This window comes from Nannobrachium achirus (genome assembly GCF_963921795.1).
Source record: "Nannobrachium achirus genome assembly, chromosome: 10".
Classification (NCBI taxonomy): domain Eukaryota; kingdom Metazoa; phylum Chordata; class Actinopteri; order Myctophiformes; family Myctophidae; genus Nannobrachium; species Nannobrachium achirus.
The window spans coordinates 12,589,822-12,608,305 of record NC_137819.1 but is presented as its reverse complement, the minus strand read 5'-3'; the positions used below and the strand labels follow the sequence as shown (position 1 = coordinate 12,608,305).

The following is an 18,484-nucleotide window of genomic DNA, read 5'->3' as shown; positions in this document are numbered from 1 at the left end:
GTGCGTGCGTGCGTGCGTGAGTGCGTGCGTGTGTGTGTGTGTGCGTGCGCGTGTGTGTGTGTGTGCGTGCTCAGGTCCCGGTGCTCCAGAACACGGCGTCCTCGGTGCAGGCCCCTCCCATGCACAGCTCTGGGGGGCTGCAGGGAAAGCTACCGCTGCGTCCCGGCATGCACACCCCAGAACCCCAGAACCTACGCACTGCACAGGTCTGTGTGTGTGTGTGTCTGTCTGTCTGTCTGTCTGTCTTTCAATTCAATTCAATTCAATTCAAAGGGCTTTATTGGCATGAGAAAAGATACGTTTACATTGCCAAAGCAGAAGTGTATACAATACAATACAATACAATCAGAACAAAATATGTACAGGTGAAAACAGCTTTCATGCATCACGGTAACGTGCAGGCAGGTGTGTGTGTGTGTGTGTGTGTGTGTGTGTGTGTGTGTGTGTGTGTGTGTGTGTGTGTGTGTGTGTGTGTGTGTGTGTGTGTGTGTGTGTGTGTGTGTGTGTGTGTGTGTGTGTGTGTGTGTGTGTGTGTGTGTGTGTGTGTGTGTGTGTGTGTGTGTGTGTTTCTTTGTCCTGTGGTCTGTACATCCCCCTCCCCCAAAATCGATATATTGTCTCATTGGAGATTGTGTGTGTGTGTGCACATTCCTCTCCCCCAAAATCAATAGCTTTTTTTCTGTTTTAATATTGATCTCCATTGTCCTATTGGAGGTGTGTGCACTGCGTCCGTCCGTCCGTCCGTCCGTCCGTCCGTCCGTCCGTCCGTCCGTCCGTCCGTCCGTCCGTCCGTCCGTCCGTCCGTCGATCGATCTGTCTGTCTGTCTGTCTGTCTGTCTGTCTGTCCTCCCACTGTATCCAATCCATGCCAATTCCCATTTCCTTCACCAGGCCAGTTAATGTGCACACTGCCCCCTGGTGGGGATAGTGAATCCTGCACCATACATTTTGCCTTTTTGAGCATACATTTGAGCATTCCTCAATGACCATACATGAAAGATAGATAGTATTTCTTATAAAAGAAATTTGACTGATAACGTGCTTGGTTTTTCTAGATTGATATTGATGTTGATGTATTGATTGATATATAACCTGCTTATTGTAAGTCGCGCTGGATAAAAGCGTCTGCTAAATGCCTAGATTGTAGTAAATTGAGCAGTAGTCACACCGTCTCCTATGCGTGACTGCGTGTGTAAAGTATGTTAGGATACTGTGTTTGTTTGTTCGTTGCAATACCGCTGGGTGACCAGTGGCGCTGTTGAGACGCACGCACGGTGTACAGCTTAAAGAAAATAACTGCTCACATCCACCGCTGACTTCAACTGATTTAGAATTTTTTTTGTTGATGGAAGTTGGAAATATCATATTTTTTTTTCATGTTTAACACACCGGCTAACATGCAAGAATGATTAAACAGTTTCAACTGGCAAGTCACAAACGTCATGGGACGTTTTGGGACAGTTGAGTTGACAATGAAACATGAAAATCTGGCATGATGAAACATCATGAAGAGGAGATGTGTGTTAAAAAAATGTGTATGTTTTGTTCAGGATTTATCTATTTTATTTTTAAAAACAGCAGATGTACAAGCTTGCAGCACAGCACCGTGAGCTTGTAAATCAGCAATTGTTGAGAACCAAATGTGTTACATTTGTGACTTAAAACCTAGCTTCCCTATTCTGAGAACCTAAGCACAAAAAAAGAAAAAGAAAAAAAGAAAAAAGAAGAACCAAATAGGACGGGGAGTGGACTGGGAGAGTCTAGTTTACTAAGAAGTATTTACGGTTGAAGTGGTTAAATGTCTGAAAAATACACATTAACGGACCAATTAACATCAAGGCTCGTTTTCCTACCTCTATTGATCCCGAATGACTGTCCATGGGGTCTATTAGGAAGAAATGCCCCTGTTGTCCAGATTCCCCAGCAGCCCTCATAGCATAGAGTGGAGCCCATAAGTATATTGTTATTTAAGCAATTTGTTTTGCGGTCAAAACCTTTTATATATATATATTTTTTTCTTTTATTATTATTATATATTTTTTTCATTAATCTGTTATAATTTGTCGTTTCACACGCAAGCCGCCATATGGTCTGCTAAACAGATGCTGTTTAGCAGATGTTATGCTGTTATGTCTTTTGCCAAGTCCCGGAAATTGACGTGCCGTGCTGTGATTGGCCAATACAGTCACATTGACTGGCACTCACCCCGAACCATGATTTGCAAGACTGTGGCGACTCATGTGGGACAACCAAGGCATGGATGGATGTGTTGGAGCTCATGTGGGACAACCAAGGCATGGATGGATGTGTTGGAGTCTCAGTTGGGACAACCAAGGCATGGATGGATGTGTTTGAGTCTCATGTGGGACAACCAAGGCAAGGATGGATGTGTTGGAGCTCATGTGGGACAACCAAGGCATGGATGGATGTGTTGGAGCTCATGTGGGACAACCAAGGCAAGGATGGATGTGTTGGAGTCTCAGTTGGGACAACCAAGGCATGGATGGATGTGTTTGAGCAGTGCCATTTATTCATTTCATTAAGCCTTCCACCAAACTTGGCCAATGTGACCCTGGGCGTACAACAAACCTTGAGCGATTTGTGCCAAGATGTAGGCCACATGTAGGCCACACATCAGAGCCCGGACAAAGCCAGATGTAGGAGCTTAGCTACTTCCAGCGCACCACTCCAAAAAAATGGTAAAAAAAAAAACTTGTGACTGCCGGCTCCAAACAGGGGCACTTCTGCCTAATAGAACTAGACTGCACTCTGTCGAGGTGCCAACTTGCGCCTTGGGCACTTGTGGCCATGTATGGCCTACTTGTGCGCCAGCAGAGCGTGCATGTACTTTGATCGGTGCTGTTCGGTGCCCTCTGTATGTGGGTGGGCAGGTTGGCGCTCTGTCAAGGTGCCAACTTGTTCATGACTTTCACACATTCACACACCATTGGCTGAGGAAACCATGGACGAAGGCACCAACCTGCTCATCGGGAGCAACTCGGGGTTCAGAGTCTTGCTCAAGGACTCTTCAACGCTAACTCCGGAGGAGCCCGGGTTCGAACTGGGAACCCTTCGGGAACCAAACAAACAGACACTCTGCAACAGACACTCAGACAATCAATACCCCAGAAGACCGGTCCCTTTAAAGCCCTCCTCGGGCAGCCCCAGCTGGTAGATGTCCTCCATGGCGGCGTACTCTGCGACGGGCTCGTCGGCCGTGAGCAGGATGATGCTGTAGGGCGTGACGCCCAGGCTGCCCAGGGACGCCTGCTCGTCCATCAGCCGCTGGCCGCCGTCCATCGCCAGGTTCTGGTCGAACGGAGCCACCGAGAACGCCTTCATGATCTGCATCTTGAGCTCGCGCAGCGTCTGGCTGGCCGAGACGGTGAGCGCCTTCTCGTAGTCTGCGCTCTTCTTCCTGTTCCTCCTCCTCGTCGTCGTCCCCTTGGCGCCGCCGTTGTTCTTGCCGCTGTTCTTGTTCTTGCCGTTGTTCTTGTTCTTGTTGTTGCCGTTGTTCTTGTTGTTGCCGTTGTTCTTGTTGTTGCCGTTGTTCTTGTTGCCGTTGCTATTGCCGTTGGCAGGGACACTGGTGGCACCGTTGTTGAGTTTCAGCCGTTTCACCGTTTCAGCCGCTTCGCAGACGACCGCGTCTTCGTTTTCTCCGTCGTGCCTCTTCGGCGAGCCGTCCCTCTTCGAGGCCTCGTCCTCCAGGTCTGAGCTGCTGCCGTTCTGCTCGCCCCCCTCCCCCTCCTCGTGCTCCTCCTCCCGCCGGGTCATCTTTATCTTGCGGACGTAGATGGTGGCCTGGGCGTACTCGCTCAGGTCCCGCTGCCTCTGGACCAGGAAGCCCTCGCGACACTCGCGGCAAAGCGCCGGCCGCGTGCCGTACTGCGCGCCGCCGCCGCCAGGCGCGAGAGACCGCGAGCGGTGGACGGAGATGGGCTGGTCCACGGCGAAGAGCTGGCTGACCGCCAGCCACTCGTTGGGCCACAGCAGGGCGATGGGCTGCGCGTCGCCCTCGCGCACCATCGAGTCGTAGGTGAACATGAGGCCGCCGTGGGGACACAGCAGGATGCTGTTGTCCACCGCCGCCACCGGGGGAACCTTGGTGGGCTTCTTGACGTACGTCCGCCAGTCGTCCACAAAGCGCTGGGGGACGACGTAGAGCACATCCGTGCAGCGGGGCCAGGCGACCAGCCGGGGCCGGTTCTTCGATTCGAACAGGTTGATCAGCAGGTTCTTCTGCTTGTTGGCCACCATCTTCTCCTCCTGCTGCAGCCTGACGCACTGGGAGCAGGGCTGCTGCCCCGGGCCGAACTCCGGAGCCGCGGGGAAGTAGCGCCTCAGCACGGACCAGGCCTCCGCCGGCACCAGCTTCCGCTCGTTGGTCAGGGTGCTCAGGGCCTCGTGGACGCACAGGATGTCGTCGTTGAACGACGGCGTCCCAAAGGTCTCCTCATCGTCTGGGAGTTGCGGGCCGCACTCTCTGGCATTTCCGTCGCCGTGCATTGTCTCCTGCTCGTCATCCTCCAGCTGTGTCAGAGCCAGCCGCCGCCAGGTGCGCAGCGACCTCTTCCCGACCCAGAAGCCCTCGTCCCTGGGCGTGTTCTTGGTCAGGGCAGACACCTCCTCGACGTCCTCCTGGAGCCGGTTCTCCAGCCGGAGCAGCCTGCACTCCTGCGTCACGCACTCCTTGCACAGGGCCAAGGAGTCCAGACGCGGCCCGCCGCCGTAGCGGCCGTAGAGCGCCTGGGCCGTGGGCACCGAGACTCTCTTAACTTGGCATGCCCTGTCGAGGCGCAGCTTGCGGTGGGCGCACAGGAAGGGGGAGTTGTCGACCGCCGCGGCGGGTTCGGACTCCTTTATCCACGCCTTCAGCCAATCCGTGGGGAGGAACTCGTACGGCTGGCCCGCCGCAGCCGGCAGGAGCTCGTAGAGCTCCTTCACCTCCTCCCAGCTGTCCATGCTCTGCTTCCTCTCCTCGGCCATCTTGGCGTGCCGCTCCTCGAACCTGCGGTTGTCTCGGTCCACCAGCCGCTGCAGGAAGGCGGGCACCTGGGCGTGGGTCCGGGGCGGGTCGGCTCCGCAGGGCTCCTCCAGGAGCTTGTAGACCAGCATGTAGGCGTTCTTGGAGCTGTGCTCGCCTTTGCTGCACCGGGGCTTCCGCGCCTGCTGGGACTGCGGCGTCGCCAGCTCCTCCTCGGCGCCCAGATGCAGCGTCTTGCCCTCCACCCTCTCGATCTCCTCGTCGTTGAACTTGTACCAGTCGCCGGTGCGCGCGTCCCTCACGTGGGCGATGTAGTGGCCCGAGTAGGCAGTGACGCCGCGGTGTATGAGCACGGTGCTCAGCTCGTACAGACACCTCCGGTCGTCTCCTCCTCCGTCGCCCTCCAGAAACGGCCCCATGTCCAGCAGCTCCGGGAAGGTGATGCTGGAGTTGAGCTTCTTCTTGCGGCCCGTCTGCCGGTCAAAGACGAAGCGCATGAGCTGCAGGTTGAGGACGGGCGGCAGGCTGCGCAGCTGGATGCGCCGCGTGGCGTCCTGCTTGCCCTGGCAGCTCTCGCAGAAGTAGCGGTTGTCGCCGTCCATCCTCTCCTCCCGCAGGAAGTCGCTCACGCAGTCGCCGAGGTCCCGGAGGCCCTGGATGTTCAGCTCCAGCTCGTAGAAGGTGGAGGGCAGCGGCGACACGTGGCCGCAGCGCTGGCACGCCGTGACGTAGGCGAACTCGCCGCAGAACTGCTTCTGGATGACCTTCTGCAGGCCGGGGTCCGTCTGCTTGGCCAGCGAGTCCTCCAGCAGCGTCAGGAAGAGCTTGGAGAACTCCTGCGCGTCCTGCTGCAGCCCGGTGTCCAGCCCCAGGGCCTTGACCAGCGGTGACGGGTCCACGCAGCGCCGCAGGCTGTTCTGCAGCAGCGCGAACAGATACTGCAGGTGCTCCCAGACGGACTGGGGCTCGTAGACGACGGCGTCGGAGCCGTCCTGGCCGTTTGGCGAGCTGTCGCCGCTGTGGCGGCAGCGGAAGAGGCTCCGCCGCAGCTCCAGGTTGTGGAACCACACCTGCAGGAAGGCGTTGACGTAGCACGTGGCGCCCAGGTTGGTCAGGCCCACGAAGGCGTCGGCCTCGCGGCGCTCCCACTCCGGGTCGCCGGCAGCGCCGCCGATCTCCCCCAGCCAGGCCTTCTCTCCGATGCCCACCAGACAGTTGGGGTTCCCCGGGCAGTTCTTCCGGCAGTCGCCTCTCCTGCAGGCCGGGGCGTTTACGCCGTACGCCAGCTCCACATGCTCCTCCGCCACGTCCTCCGGGGCCACGTCGTCCGCCCAGCCCCACGCCGCTTTGCCGCCGCGCGGAGCCATCCGGACCCTAAATATGGGGGGAAGCGGTCGTCAACGGTTACGGTTGTTGTTGTTATTCCTCTGAGGTCCTGCTTTTTCACCTTGTTGTGTTTTTGTTGTTTTTTTTGGGGGGCCAACAGGCTGACTTACAACTAGCGACGAACGATCACAAAACAGACGTCCCGCTAAATGATATCACAAAGGTTATATCACCCGATCTGCGCTTGTAATTCACTGGATAAGAGCTTCCGCTAAATGCCTGAATTGCAATGGTGATTGTAATAAAAAGCGCACGATTATAATGGACTCCTTCATCGAGGTGAAACCAGGCGTCGGACCGATTTAGATTCTGCGGACGTCGCTGCTATGAACTCAGGTCTTTTCGGTACAGGCCTTTAAGCCTTAAGTGATCAATAACATTCCTCAGGCCTGGTTTTAAAGACATGTTTCTCCAGTGCTCACAATGCACTATGATGTCACTATGACGTCAATGTTCAACCCCAACGAGCTGCAGCCAAACAGGATGTTATTGTCTCCGCCCGGCCGAAAGGCCACCTGTCCGTCCGTCCGTCTGTTACCAGCTAATCTCCGGCACTGTTGGCCTGGTCGCTGCCAAACTGTGCACACACACACTTCCTGGACGCCAATTCAGAACCACCAGAGAACCACCAGAGAAAACATGTCACCCTTTTCACATTGGCCTATTATAGCGCCACCAGGAGGCCACGATAACCTACCTGACCTGGTGGAGACCTGTGCTTGGAAGAGCACTGCTTCTAGTTATGGATGTTACTATGTTATCGATTCACAATACTCGATAGGCGCATATATGGCCATGCTGCTTTAACTGTATTTGGGAGCAATCCTCAAGCTCACACTAGTCCTCCGGTTACAGAAAAGGTTATAGGCAGAAGACCATTGAACTCAATGAATTTTAAGGGTTTTGGGCTTAAAGTAAAGGTACTGCAGGAGGGTCTGCGAAATGATTGCTTTATTAAACAAGAAAGAAAAAAAACAATACAATTTCCATTTGTCTTTAAACATTTTTAAAACATGTTCCACCTTTGTTAAAAATGTATCATGATTCTGAACATTTTGAATAGCTTGTATACTGTACATGATTACTGTGCAATTGACAGATTGTTGATAGTATTGACATTGGTTCTTAGTTAATAAGGTTGTTAATAATGTTTAGAAATCCCTACTCGCTGTACCTTGTACATGTTGGTTAAAATAAAAGCATACCTACAGTATGTTTATACATATGAAACACAATCTATACATTAATATACAATATATATTTTAAGTGGGGAAGATAGCCTATACCGTAGCCCTTTTTACTCAGTTACATTTTGAATTCCAGACTATTAATTAAGAGTATTTCTATATTTAAGTATTGATACTTTTACTTAAGTAAAATAAGTGAGTACTTTTTCCACCACTGCAGCTGAGGCGGGCGAGACTCGCGTGTCCTGCACAAACTAAAGCTGTGCGTCTTTTCTAAGATGAGACATTGAACCACATAACGTTGAACCATTATAAACTAACGCTATGCTTCATTAATAAGATGAAACATTGAACCAGGTTGAACCATTCTGTACCACAGGGACACACGGTGATCCGCTCTGCGCCCAATGCCTCGCTGCCCCCCATGTTGCTGTCCCAGCGGATCCTGGCCCAGAGCCCTGGCACCATGCAGGGCCAGAGGCTGGCATCCAAGCCTGGCATGACACGCACCGCCTCTGGCACCATGGGCAACGCCAACGTCACCTACCAGCAGGTACAGTCCCTAAAGTAACAGTTTTTACTGCCAGATGTTATTATTTATTTATTGGGTCTTGTGCCAGCAAAAGCGGCTTACCTTTGCGACGTTATAGTAGATAGATAGACATTTTTTTTTCTTCATTACACTACATGTACTTTGGTCTAGCTGGCAGCAGAGGGCAGGCTTATGCGACGAATGTAATCGAATTGGCCCGTTCTGCTAGCCGTAGTCCACAGCATAGGAATGCGCTGTGTTGCTGCTGTCCATAGAACCAAGCCAGTAAGTGATTTGGGACTCATTGATGTTAACGTCCAGTGGATTTTTGAGAGCACTATTACGGGAGATGTTTTTACTGTACACACCCGCGCGACCCCTCATCAGTTTACAGACATTAAAACAAGGTACAAAAGAACAAGCCAAAGAACGAGCTATTGGCATCGCGCCGCAGTCAAAAATGGGGCGAACGGGAACGTCCGTAGCAGTAAGAGAATTAAGTACCTTTACCTAAACTACTGTACTTAAAGAGGCGGTGCCATAATTTTGTACTTTTATCTGGTTTTCATGTGTCTAGGAGGTTGACAGTACTTCATTAGACCCCCTGGTGTGGTTGTTATGAGCAATTATGCATTGTCTTTTTATTTGGGTTTCTTCCTTGAGGCAGCCTGCCACCTTGTGGGTCAAAAGTGCCAATCCGAATAAACACAGATAGAGTGACACATAATCATCCTCTCCCCTTTTACCATTCACCCAACACACGTGGGTGTGGCTAACTTCAGCTGGGTCACCACCCACCATGACAACCAGGCATACTTAATGAACTGGTGGGTGTTTCCACATAAAAACCGAATTTTAACTCTTTTCTGTACACTTTTTTTTTTTGGAAAGGATCTTCCTCCTAGTATAATCATAATAGCTAATAATCATGTTGTAGGGGGAAGGGGGGGGGGGGGGGGGGGGATCATGGCACCCCATCTTAAACCCATTAAAACACTTGCCAAAAAACATCTCTTTCTCTCTCTCTCTCTCTCTCTCTCTCTCAACCTGTGTTGCACCGCAGGTCTCCGGCCAGCAGGGGTCAGTGTCGCAGCGCTCCGGCTCCACCGCGGCAGCGGCCATGTACATGAACCTGGCCCAGATGCAGGCGGCGGCCCAGGCGGCGGCCCCTGGGGGCCCCCTGGGCTCCGGAGGACCCCTGGGCTCCGGAGGTCCCCTGGGCTCCGGGGGTCCGGGGGCCGTCAGCCCCTCCACCATGTCCAGCACGCCCGGAGGCGGGGCCTCCGCGCAGGGCTCTATGGCCGACCAGGTAGGACTGTCATGGTTATTACGACATTCTTTTAATACTTCTCTGTAACTTTGTAAATTAATCCTTTAACTGCTGTGCTGCCTCCAGGCAACTGATTTCCTCCCTTAGGATAATAAAGGGCGTGTTTCCTAAACCCACCAGGCTTGAGCTAAGACCCGCCTTGCGGAAACCCCTCTCTCAATAATCTTATGTATGAAAGTGCATAATTATAGTGATCTTAGTGCAAAGCAATACTATACCTACTACCTACCGATCCATTACAATAATACACACAGCATAATACACCCATAGCCATATCCAAACTATAACAATTTAAGAGTTTTTATTTCGAGCACAGTAGTGACAAATTAATAGCTTTCTCAGTACGTTTTCTCTTTAGCAAAGTTACAATGTTTTCCCTTTTTTAAGCACAGTACAAAGTCATTTTTTTTAGCACAGTTTATTTTGAGCACTGTGACAAATTAATAGCTGTGCATTGTGCAAATGCAGACTTTTCTCAGTACAAAATTGTCTTCATTCCTTTACTAGGTCTGACTTTATCCACCCTCCATGTGTCCGGCAAGGATTTCAGCCACTCCTGGAAGTTCTCGCGTTTCCGCGAGGCTGGTCTTAACTCAAGTCTGGTGGGTTTAGGAAACACATGATAATAAAGGTATCTATCTATCTGTTGTGTCGCTGCCCCCTGCAGGCCAGCAGCCAAGCTGCAGCCAAGCTGGCCCTGAGGAAGCAGCTGGAGAAGACCCTCCTGGAGATCCCCCCGCCCAAGCCCCCCGCCCCCCTCCTGCACTTCATGCCCTCGGCCGCCAACAGCGAGTTCATCTACATGGTGGGCCTGGAGGAGGTGGTGCAGAGCGTCATCGACAGCCAGGGTGAGTCCATCTCAGCCAGGGGTCTTCAACGTTTTCAGCGCAAGTAGGACCCCTTAGCTGAGAGAGAGATGAAGCAGGGACCCCCACAGTACTACTACATATTGTATAAAATTGTGATGCAGATTAAAAATGTTTGTAGATTTCTTAGACAGCTTAGACTTGTTTGACAGCACTGTCATCATGTTTCACTCAGAATGGATCAATCACGGAGGCCGCGCCCCCACCTCTCCGCCTAGACCTCCGACCAGAATCACAGCCGCACCATTCACTTGAATGGACAAACAGCGGATTTTACACATTAAATATTAATTCCGTTTTGGACCCAGAGCTTCGAAATCTCGTCCAATCCGTCAACACGGCCTGGATATGCATTGGAAAAAATATGTAGACCTTTAAACTTTTAAAACAATACGACAAAGGAATATATAAGGACGCAACAGCAGAATGAGGAAATCGCCTGTCTGCTGGACCTACAGAGCCGTTTTCACTTTTCACTGATTTGTTTAGAGGCTATTACTCTCCATTACACAAACAACCAACCAGAATAAACTGCTTCAAATGTAGGCTACATGTTTCTTATCATGCCGATTGCTTTTAAATCTATTAACATTTGATATCTCTGGCGTGAAATGTTCGCGATTCCTGACAAGTTTAGCTGCCGAGCCGCAGAAGGAGAGGCAAGGGTCTCGCAAATAATTAAGGCCCTTCCACCTTGGGCCCTGGTAAGTCAGTCCCACTTTCCCCCCCCTTGTGACGCCCCTACCCCCACAGCCTGCAGTCGAAAGCAGAGTTGAAATACAACACTTTGCGTCGCTACCCCTGTTCATTCAGACATTCACAGACGTACATTACATATCAGTTGCTATTTAACATAACAAATAAGGTGTTTGTAGTCCTGGTTTATTGTCGTTTAGGCCAATACAGTCCATTCATATTTAAATTGGTTTGAAACGGCTTTCTGTGGTCCAGCAACCATGGACATGTTCCTTATTCCTCTGCTGCGACCTTATATATTCCTATGTCGTATTGTTTTAAAAGTTTAAAGGTCTAAATATTTTTTCCAATGCAGATCCAGGCCTTGTTGATGGATTGGAAGAGATTTCGAAGCTCTGGGTCCAAAACGGAATTAATATTTAGTGTGTAAAAATCAGCTGGATGTCCATTCAAGTGAATGGTTCCTTTAGAGGCGGCTGTGATTCTGGTCGGAGGTCTAGGCGGAGGGGGGCGGAGTTGCGATTGGTTCATTGGGATGCTAGGGTTCAAGTGGTTAATGTAAAAAACATGATCCTATCAAACAAAGCTTTGGTGGCCCCCCCTACAGTAACTCTGAGGACCCTCTAGGGTCCCCGGACCCCCTGTTGAGCCAGGGTGAGTTCCTCTAGCCTGGCAAGCCACCCTCATACTGTGCATTCACTCACTCGTTCCTTCCCACAGTATAAGTCTGGACTTTGGGCTATTAGGCAGCTTGAAACGTGGGCGGGAGTACTTGCCTTGACAGACAGACTCCTCTAACCAATCAGCGTAGCAAAACATCTCTCAGCCAGTCGGAAGAACGGCAAACAAACACGTCTTTTCGGCCGATGAACTCCGCTAGCGCATGTGAGAAATCAGGGGTGGAGGTTGTGATTTGCCAGCCAAGGAGTGTGTGTGCAAAGTTTGGCATCGATAGGGCCAGCGGTGGCGGAGATAAGAGTAGGGCAAAAGTGTGACGTGACGTGACAGACGGACTGACGGACTGACAGCCGGTGGAGCTTTTCATAGTAACTTACGACCTGACGGTCGCAATTATTTTTTTTTTCCAAGGGGCGGTTACAAAAAGATCAGACTAGCGCAAAGGTGCTACGCCTGAAGCCTGACATTGATCTGTGTGTTCTGCAGGTAAACTGCGGGGGGCGCTGTCGCGCATGGAGCCGTTCTTCTGTGCCCAGTGCAGAACGGACTTCACGCCCCACTGGAAGCAGGAGAAGAGTGGGCGGATCCTCTGCGAGCAGTGCATGACGTCCAATCAGAAGAAAGCGCTGAAGGCCGAGCACACCAATAGGCTGAAGAACGCTTTCGTCAAGGCCCTGCAGCAAGAGCAGGTCAGCCACTCATAACACGCACGCACACATGCACTCACTCACTCACTCACTCACTCACTCACTCACTCACTTTTCAAAATTAGCAGATCTACGTGCCGCGCTGCGAGTTTGTAGGGCTGCTATTGTTAAATAGTTAAAGTGTAAAATGGTTAAGGTCCCTCCACCTTGGGCCCTAGAACTCAGTCCCACTTTTCCCATCCTTGTGACGCCCCTGTGCACTCACTCACTCACTCACTCACTCACTCACTCACTTAGACAAAGACTAATACATTTTCTCTGTGAATAGTTTTTGGTCAACAAACAAAACCATTTCAGATGCATTTTATTCATTGCTCTTCCGATTCTAGTTTGGGTTACTTTTAGGTCCGGTATTAGCTAACCATAATAACCGTGGGCTTCTTGTGTTTGTGGTGACCCCTGGTGGACAGGAGATAGAACAGCGTCTCCAGCAGCAGGCGGCGTTGTCCCCCAGCACCGCCCAGACCGTCCCCAACACCAGCAAGACTGACAACATGATCCGACACCACGCTCTAAGACAGGTACCTTTATTCTAACTGTACCTACCTACTGTACTCTAACTGTAACACCAGCAAGACTGACAACATGATCCGACACCACGCTCTAAGACAGGTACCTTTATTCTAACTGTACCTATAGGTACCTATACTGACACCACGCTCTAAGACAGGTACCTGTTACTTGCCTGGCTCCAGCCCATAGACCCGCCCAGTCTCTGAGCGGACTGGTTCTCTTGGTCTGGTGTTGCATAATGAACCTAGTGTTTCTCTGGTCTGAGTCAAGACCAGGCCAATGAGAGTCGGAGCCTCGGAGGAGGGGTTGGGTCTAACACAGCAAATCAGCAGATAACAGTGGAGGGAGGGGGAGCTCAGCCAGAGCTCTTAATTGCTCCCTTTGAACATCAAAGGGGGTTGTGCACACCTCGTTAGTGATCTCTCTAATCAATGAAAGCATCAAAGACAACAACCTGTTAGATGCCTGTCATAGAGGGGAGGGGGAGGGTGGAATGTTTTTGTGTACACACAAGTCAAACACAACCCCTCCCACCAGATCTCTTGTGATTGGGAATTTCAAATTTCAAATCCCCTCCCCTTTGAAATATTTTGTCAATGGGACAATGTCAGACTCAAGCTCGGTGCAAAGTCTGAAATCAGGCTAACCTGTTACTCTAACTGTACCTGTAGGTACCTACTGACACCACGCTCTAAGACAGGTACCTTTATTCTAACTGTACCGGTAGGTACCTACTGTACTCTAACTGTAACATGATCCCACACCACGCTCTAACCACACTATAAGACAGGTAGGTCTACTGTACTCTAACTCTACTCTCACCACACCCTCAGACACGTACCTACTACTCTAACTGTACCTATAGTTACCTACCGTTCTCTGACTGTAACATGATCCCTCACCATGCCTGGTAGTTGTTTAGCCTCTGGGTGTGCACGACGCTGCTAAGTCCATGGAGGCGAGTGACTCCATGCTTTTCCACAGCATCGGTGGGCTCCACAGTAAAACGTGTGGCTTGTTTGTGGCGCTGTGCGTTGCCTAAACCGAAGTGCTCGAATTGGCAGAGGTGCTGCGTTTAAGGGAAGTTACGTCACCCAGTGCAGGTCTGTTTACATCCCCCAGTACAGCGAAACAAACCTAAATAGATTGTAGCTCGCTCTTAATAGGTGTAACATTGTCAGAATCCATGTTTTTGTTTGGATATTGTTTATTGCGAGCACAACCAAAGGAGCGGGAGAAGTAGAACAGATTTTTTTTTCCCCAGTGGGGAATACGTTTGCAGGAACACTGCACTGTAAAAAAAAACTTCCGGGGAAATTCACACGGCGGAAATCCCACCTTTCTAAACTCTCTCTGTCTCATATCACGCCCAGGCTTTTCTCTTCGCAGATGACCAAGCCTGGCTACGTGAGGTTAATCTCCCAATCTACGTGCACACAACACCTCCTCGCGAGGCGTTGTGTGCTTGTAGATCAGCTATCTTTCACTATTTTAAAATCGTTTTTTAAAATGATAACCAAAAAAAGGAAGGTATTGGACATATTTGACAACCTTGTCTCTCTCCCCGCCCAGGCTCCTCAGCCTCAGGCGGCCTCCATGCAGCGAGGCCTGTCGGGCGGCTCGGCGCGGGGCGTGCTGTCCACCTTCGCCCAGGCCTCCCAGCTGTCGGTGGCCAGCAGCCTGATGGGCATGAGCGCTGGCAGCGCCAAGCGCCAGGCCAGCGCGGGAGGAGGGGGAGGGGGAGGAGGGAGCAGTGGAGGGAACAGCGGACGGATCCAGCACGACGGCGGCAGGATCCAGCACGACAGCAGACGTCAAATCTACAACATCCCCGGTTGGTACACGCACGCACGCACGCACGCACGCACACACACACACAGGTTTGCAATTGCTACTTTGTGGGGACATTACACATAGTCTACTATCTTTGTGGGGACATTCCATTCATTTTTAACCCTAACCCTAACCCTTAACCTAACCCCTAAACACCTTGTGGGGACATATTAATTTGTCCCCACTTGGTTTTTTCCTCCGATTGTACTATCTTTGTGGGGACATCAGGTCCCCACAAAGTAGAAATTCCCTGTCCACACACACACACACACACACACACACACACACACACACACACACACACACACACACACACACACACAAACTAATCCAGTGGTTCCCAAACGTACATGCGTGCACCCAACCGAAGATTACACAATTTTACGTTGCACTTCTTTCCAATCTACTCATGCAGTGTGGTGTTGCTTTAAAAAGAAACATACATTATATATTATAAAGTCGGCGCAAGTGAACCGCTTGGCTTGCTCGACGCAATCGCACAGTATGCAGCAGGTTGAAAAATGTTCATATATTTGCAAACAGAAATATAATTCTAAACGCCGATCATTTGAGGGACAATCTTCATGTAAAATGTCATAATTTTGCTGCTGCGGTGGGAGACTTAACCCATTTAGGCCTAGAATTATTGAATGCTTTAACCAGTGAAAAATAGCAGATATACAAGCTCACAGCGCGGCACCGAGTGCCGCGCTGCGAGCTTGTAGATCTGCTATTTTTGAAAAAGTCGTGAAAATGTCTCTGTCTCTCCAGGGTTGAACATAGCCTACCTGAACCAGGCGGCCGTAGGCCACAAGGGCTCCAGCCTGGCGGACCGACAGAGGGAGTACCTGCTGGACATGATCCCTCCGCGCTCCATATCCCAGTCCATCACCGGGCAGAAATGATCAGCCAGGCCCCCACACGCCCCCCCTCAGAACCAACCCCACCCCCGGCCCTTCGCATGCAGTGCCTGTCCGTGTGCCTACCAGTTACCGAAAACGAAACAAAAAAACTAACAAAAACCCCATGAAAATCAAGCAGCAGACAATAATAAACACCCCTGACGAAAAGAAAAAAGAAAAAAACAAACAACCCATGAGAATCATGCAATCAAGCAAGACAAAAACACCCCGGACGAGCCCCCACTTTGTCAGCTCCTCCAAGATTTTCTTACTATAGCAAAAAAGAAAAAGGTGTCAATCGTTATACCCATTTTAAACTCCCCTTTATTATTATTATTATTGCTGTTAACTAGCTTATTATTAGTATCATTTTTATTATTATTACATTACTTTTACACATATTATGCCTTTTTTCAGCTAAGTAGTGTTTTTCCATGTTACACCTTATTTTTTTCCCCCCTCTAGCTTCACTTGTATTTATTTTTCTGAGGAAGGGAGAACATGCTATTAGAGATTAGCTTTACATGCTCCTGAGTTTTGTTTTATTTTTTTGTTACCTATGAAAGCTTAGCTATTTAACACTTTATTTGCGTTTAAGTTTGCCTCCACTACAGAATTCTTTCATTTTGGCCCCGCGGCGCTAATAGAGTATTTACGGTAGTGGTTCTCAAAGTGCGTTCCAGGGACCCTCAGGGGTCCTTGTGGGGGTTCCAAATGGACCCTCGTTTAACCCATTAAGACCTGGAACCGCTTTACCCATTCTTTTAACGCTTTAACGGTTAAAAAATAGCAGATCTACAATCTCAGAGCGCGGCACTCTGTGCCACAAAAAATCATGAAAGTTTGTGCAAATCGTGAATATTTAGCAAATCTTTGAAATGAATATATCTTTTTTTAAAGCGAACATTTCTAATATATCAGGGACTTGTACTTGGGGGTCCCTGCTACATGATATTTTTAGATGGGGGTCCGTGGCCAAATTCATATAATTCTAGGGGTCCTTGACATGAAAAAGTTTGAGAACCACTGACGATACTGAAGAGAGTTTTTCAAAAACCTGGTAATACATTCAAAGACAAATTGTTGCACAAATGTTCATGATTAAAACAAAATAGCAGATCTACAAGCGAGCTTATATATCTGCTATTTTTCAACAGCTAAAGCCTAAAATAATGGTTATTAGTAAGTAATAATGCATACTAATAATGTTTTCCCGGTCTTAGTGGGTGAAGGACCACGGCTCTACTGTAAAACGAGACAAGAAACAAACCAATCCAGACCCACCATCAGGGGCGTCACACCAAATTCTGGGCCCTGGGTACAAGGATTCACTGCGGGCCCCCCATGAATGTTAACTATTGAAAAATAGCAGATCTACAGATTGTAGATCTGCTATTTTTTTTTTATCGTGAAAATGTGTGCAAGAAACCTATGTCAAGGACCCCCAAGATGATCTGTATTTGGCCACGGACCCCGATCTTAAAAATATTTAGTTCCAGGGACCCCCCAGAAGCAAAATTTGAGTTAGAAATGTTCGCTTAAAAAATACATATATTCAAAGATTTTCACACATTTTCACAACTTTTCAAAAATAGCAGATCTGCAAGCTCGCAGCGCGGCACTCGGTGCCGCGCTGTGAGCTTGTATATCTGCTATTTTTCAATAGATAAAGTTATTAGGGCCCCTCCAACCTTGGGCCCCAGTAACTCAGTCCCACTTTCCTACCCCTTGTGACGCCCCTGCCCACTATCTCTAGCGGTCAGCGATGCACCCATTCAGATGTAAAACGGACGGCTAGTTCTTTTTCTTCACGGGACCCCCTCCCCTCCCTCTCAGCGTCTCCTGTTTAAACCCCTTCAGAATGCCTTCGCTTAGCGAGTTATGCAGACTTTTCCCAAGCCTTTTCAACCCAGCCGTTTCCTCGAGGTTCCTTTTTATTACATTTTTCCTTTTCTCGTCCAAAAGCAGAGGAGGACTCGTCTTATGTGGAAGTTGCCAGATGTCCATATTTACGTCCACCTGAACCACGGAGAACCCGCTACGCTGTTATTGTATCCGTGGGAGATGCAAGGGAAAGGAGCGCTTGTTTTCGGTGATGGAGGCGCACCATCGCAACGCTCGACACGGCGACTCGCTCGTGTCTCACGTGGATCAAGGTCACCTGAGCCGACTCAGCGCCGTTAGACGTTGTAAGTCAGGGGGCCAGAATAGTAAATCTTCGTCCCCTCGACTTTCGGCTCTTCCGCGCGGTCCAAGTGAACACAGCGGAGCGCTCCCTACTTCCGGTCCAGCCAATCATAAGCCGCGGGAAACCATGGATCTCCTGCGGACGCCATTATCGCATCCGGTACCTGCTTTTTTTTTTTCTCGTCATAGCCGGGGTTTTCTTAACGTCTTCTTTCTTTTTTTGGTTGTTTTTACGTTTTGTTCGTTTCCCCCGTTCCACGTGTTTGTTTTGTTTCTCCTTTTCGCGGCGTCTCTACGTAAAAGCGGCGACTCGCCTCAGAGGCAACACGTCACCGCGGAGACGATAATAATCATCAAAATGGCAAAAATAAATAAAAGAAAAAAAAGGAAGAAAGGAAGAAATGACTATGGAAACTATCTCTATGGATGACGTATAGACGCATAGCTGGATGGATGTCTGTGATATCTTCATGAAAAGGAGAGACATGGGTCAATCATTTTGGGGTGTGAGCGACACGCACGCGCGCACACACACACACACACACACACACACACACACACACACACACACACACACACACACACACACCAGTCACCTCACGCAAGAGGAGCACTTTTCATATTTCCAATTAGAAAGCGAAAAAAAAAAAGTAAAGGAGTGTCCCCTAGGTTTGGATGTT

The 18,484-nt window shown here is 49.9% G+C and overlaps 2 protein-coding genes across 2 annotated transcripts in view; one reads left to right on the top strand and one right to left on the bottom strand.

Moving 5' to 3' along the window:
- Positions 1 to 15,800, top strand: part of gatad2b (GATA zinc finger domain containing 2B) — a gene marked incomplete at its 5' end in the record, with an annotated part of 24,986 nt that extends 9,186 nt beyond the window's left edge. Inside the window, 8 exons of the mRNA XM_080735239.1 lie at positions 75 to 206; positions 7,940 to 8,113; positions 9,156 to 9,401; positions 10,090 to 10,270; positions 12,149 to 12,351; positions 12,780 to 12,890; positions 14,455 to 14,716; positions 15,487 to 15,800. Coding sequence (XP_080591365.1) covers positions 75 to 206; positions 7,940 to 8,113; positions 9,156 to 9,401; positions 10,090 to 10,270; positions 12,149 to 12,351; positions 12,780 to 12,890; positions 14,455 to 14,716; positions 15,487 to 15,620 — 1,443 coding nt within the window. The 3' untranslated portion in view covers positions 15,621 to 15,800. The remainder of the gene's footprint in view (positions 1 to 74; positions 207 to 7,939; positions 8,114 to 9,155; positions 9,402 to 10,089; positions 10,271 to 12,148; positions 12,352 to 12,779; positions 12,891 to 14,454; positions 14,717 to 15,486) is intronic.
- LOC308292292 (ubiquitin carboxyl-terminal hydrolase 48-like) lies at positions 3,118 to 6,354 on the bottom strand (the record flags this gene model as incomplete). The annotated part of the gene is made up of 1 exon (XM_080734604.1): positions 3,118 to 6,354. The coding sequence occupies one exon, from the start codon at positions 6,352 to 6,354 to the stop codon at positions 3,118 to 3,120; it is 3,237 nt and encodes a 1,078-aa protein (XP_080590730.1).
- Positions 15,801 to 18,484: the final 2,684 nt, after the last annotated feature.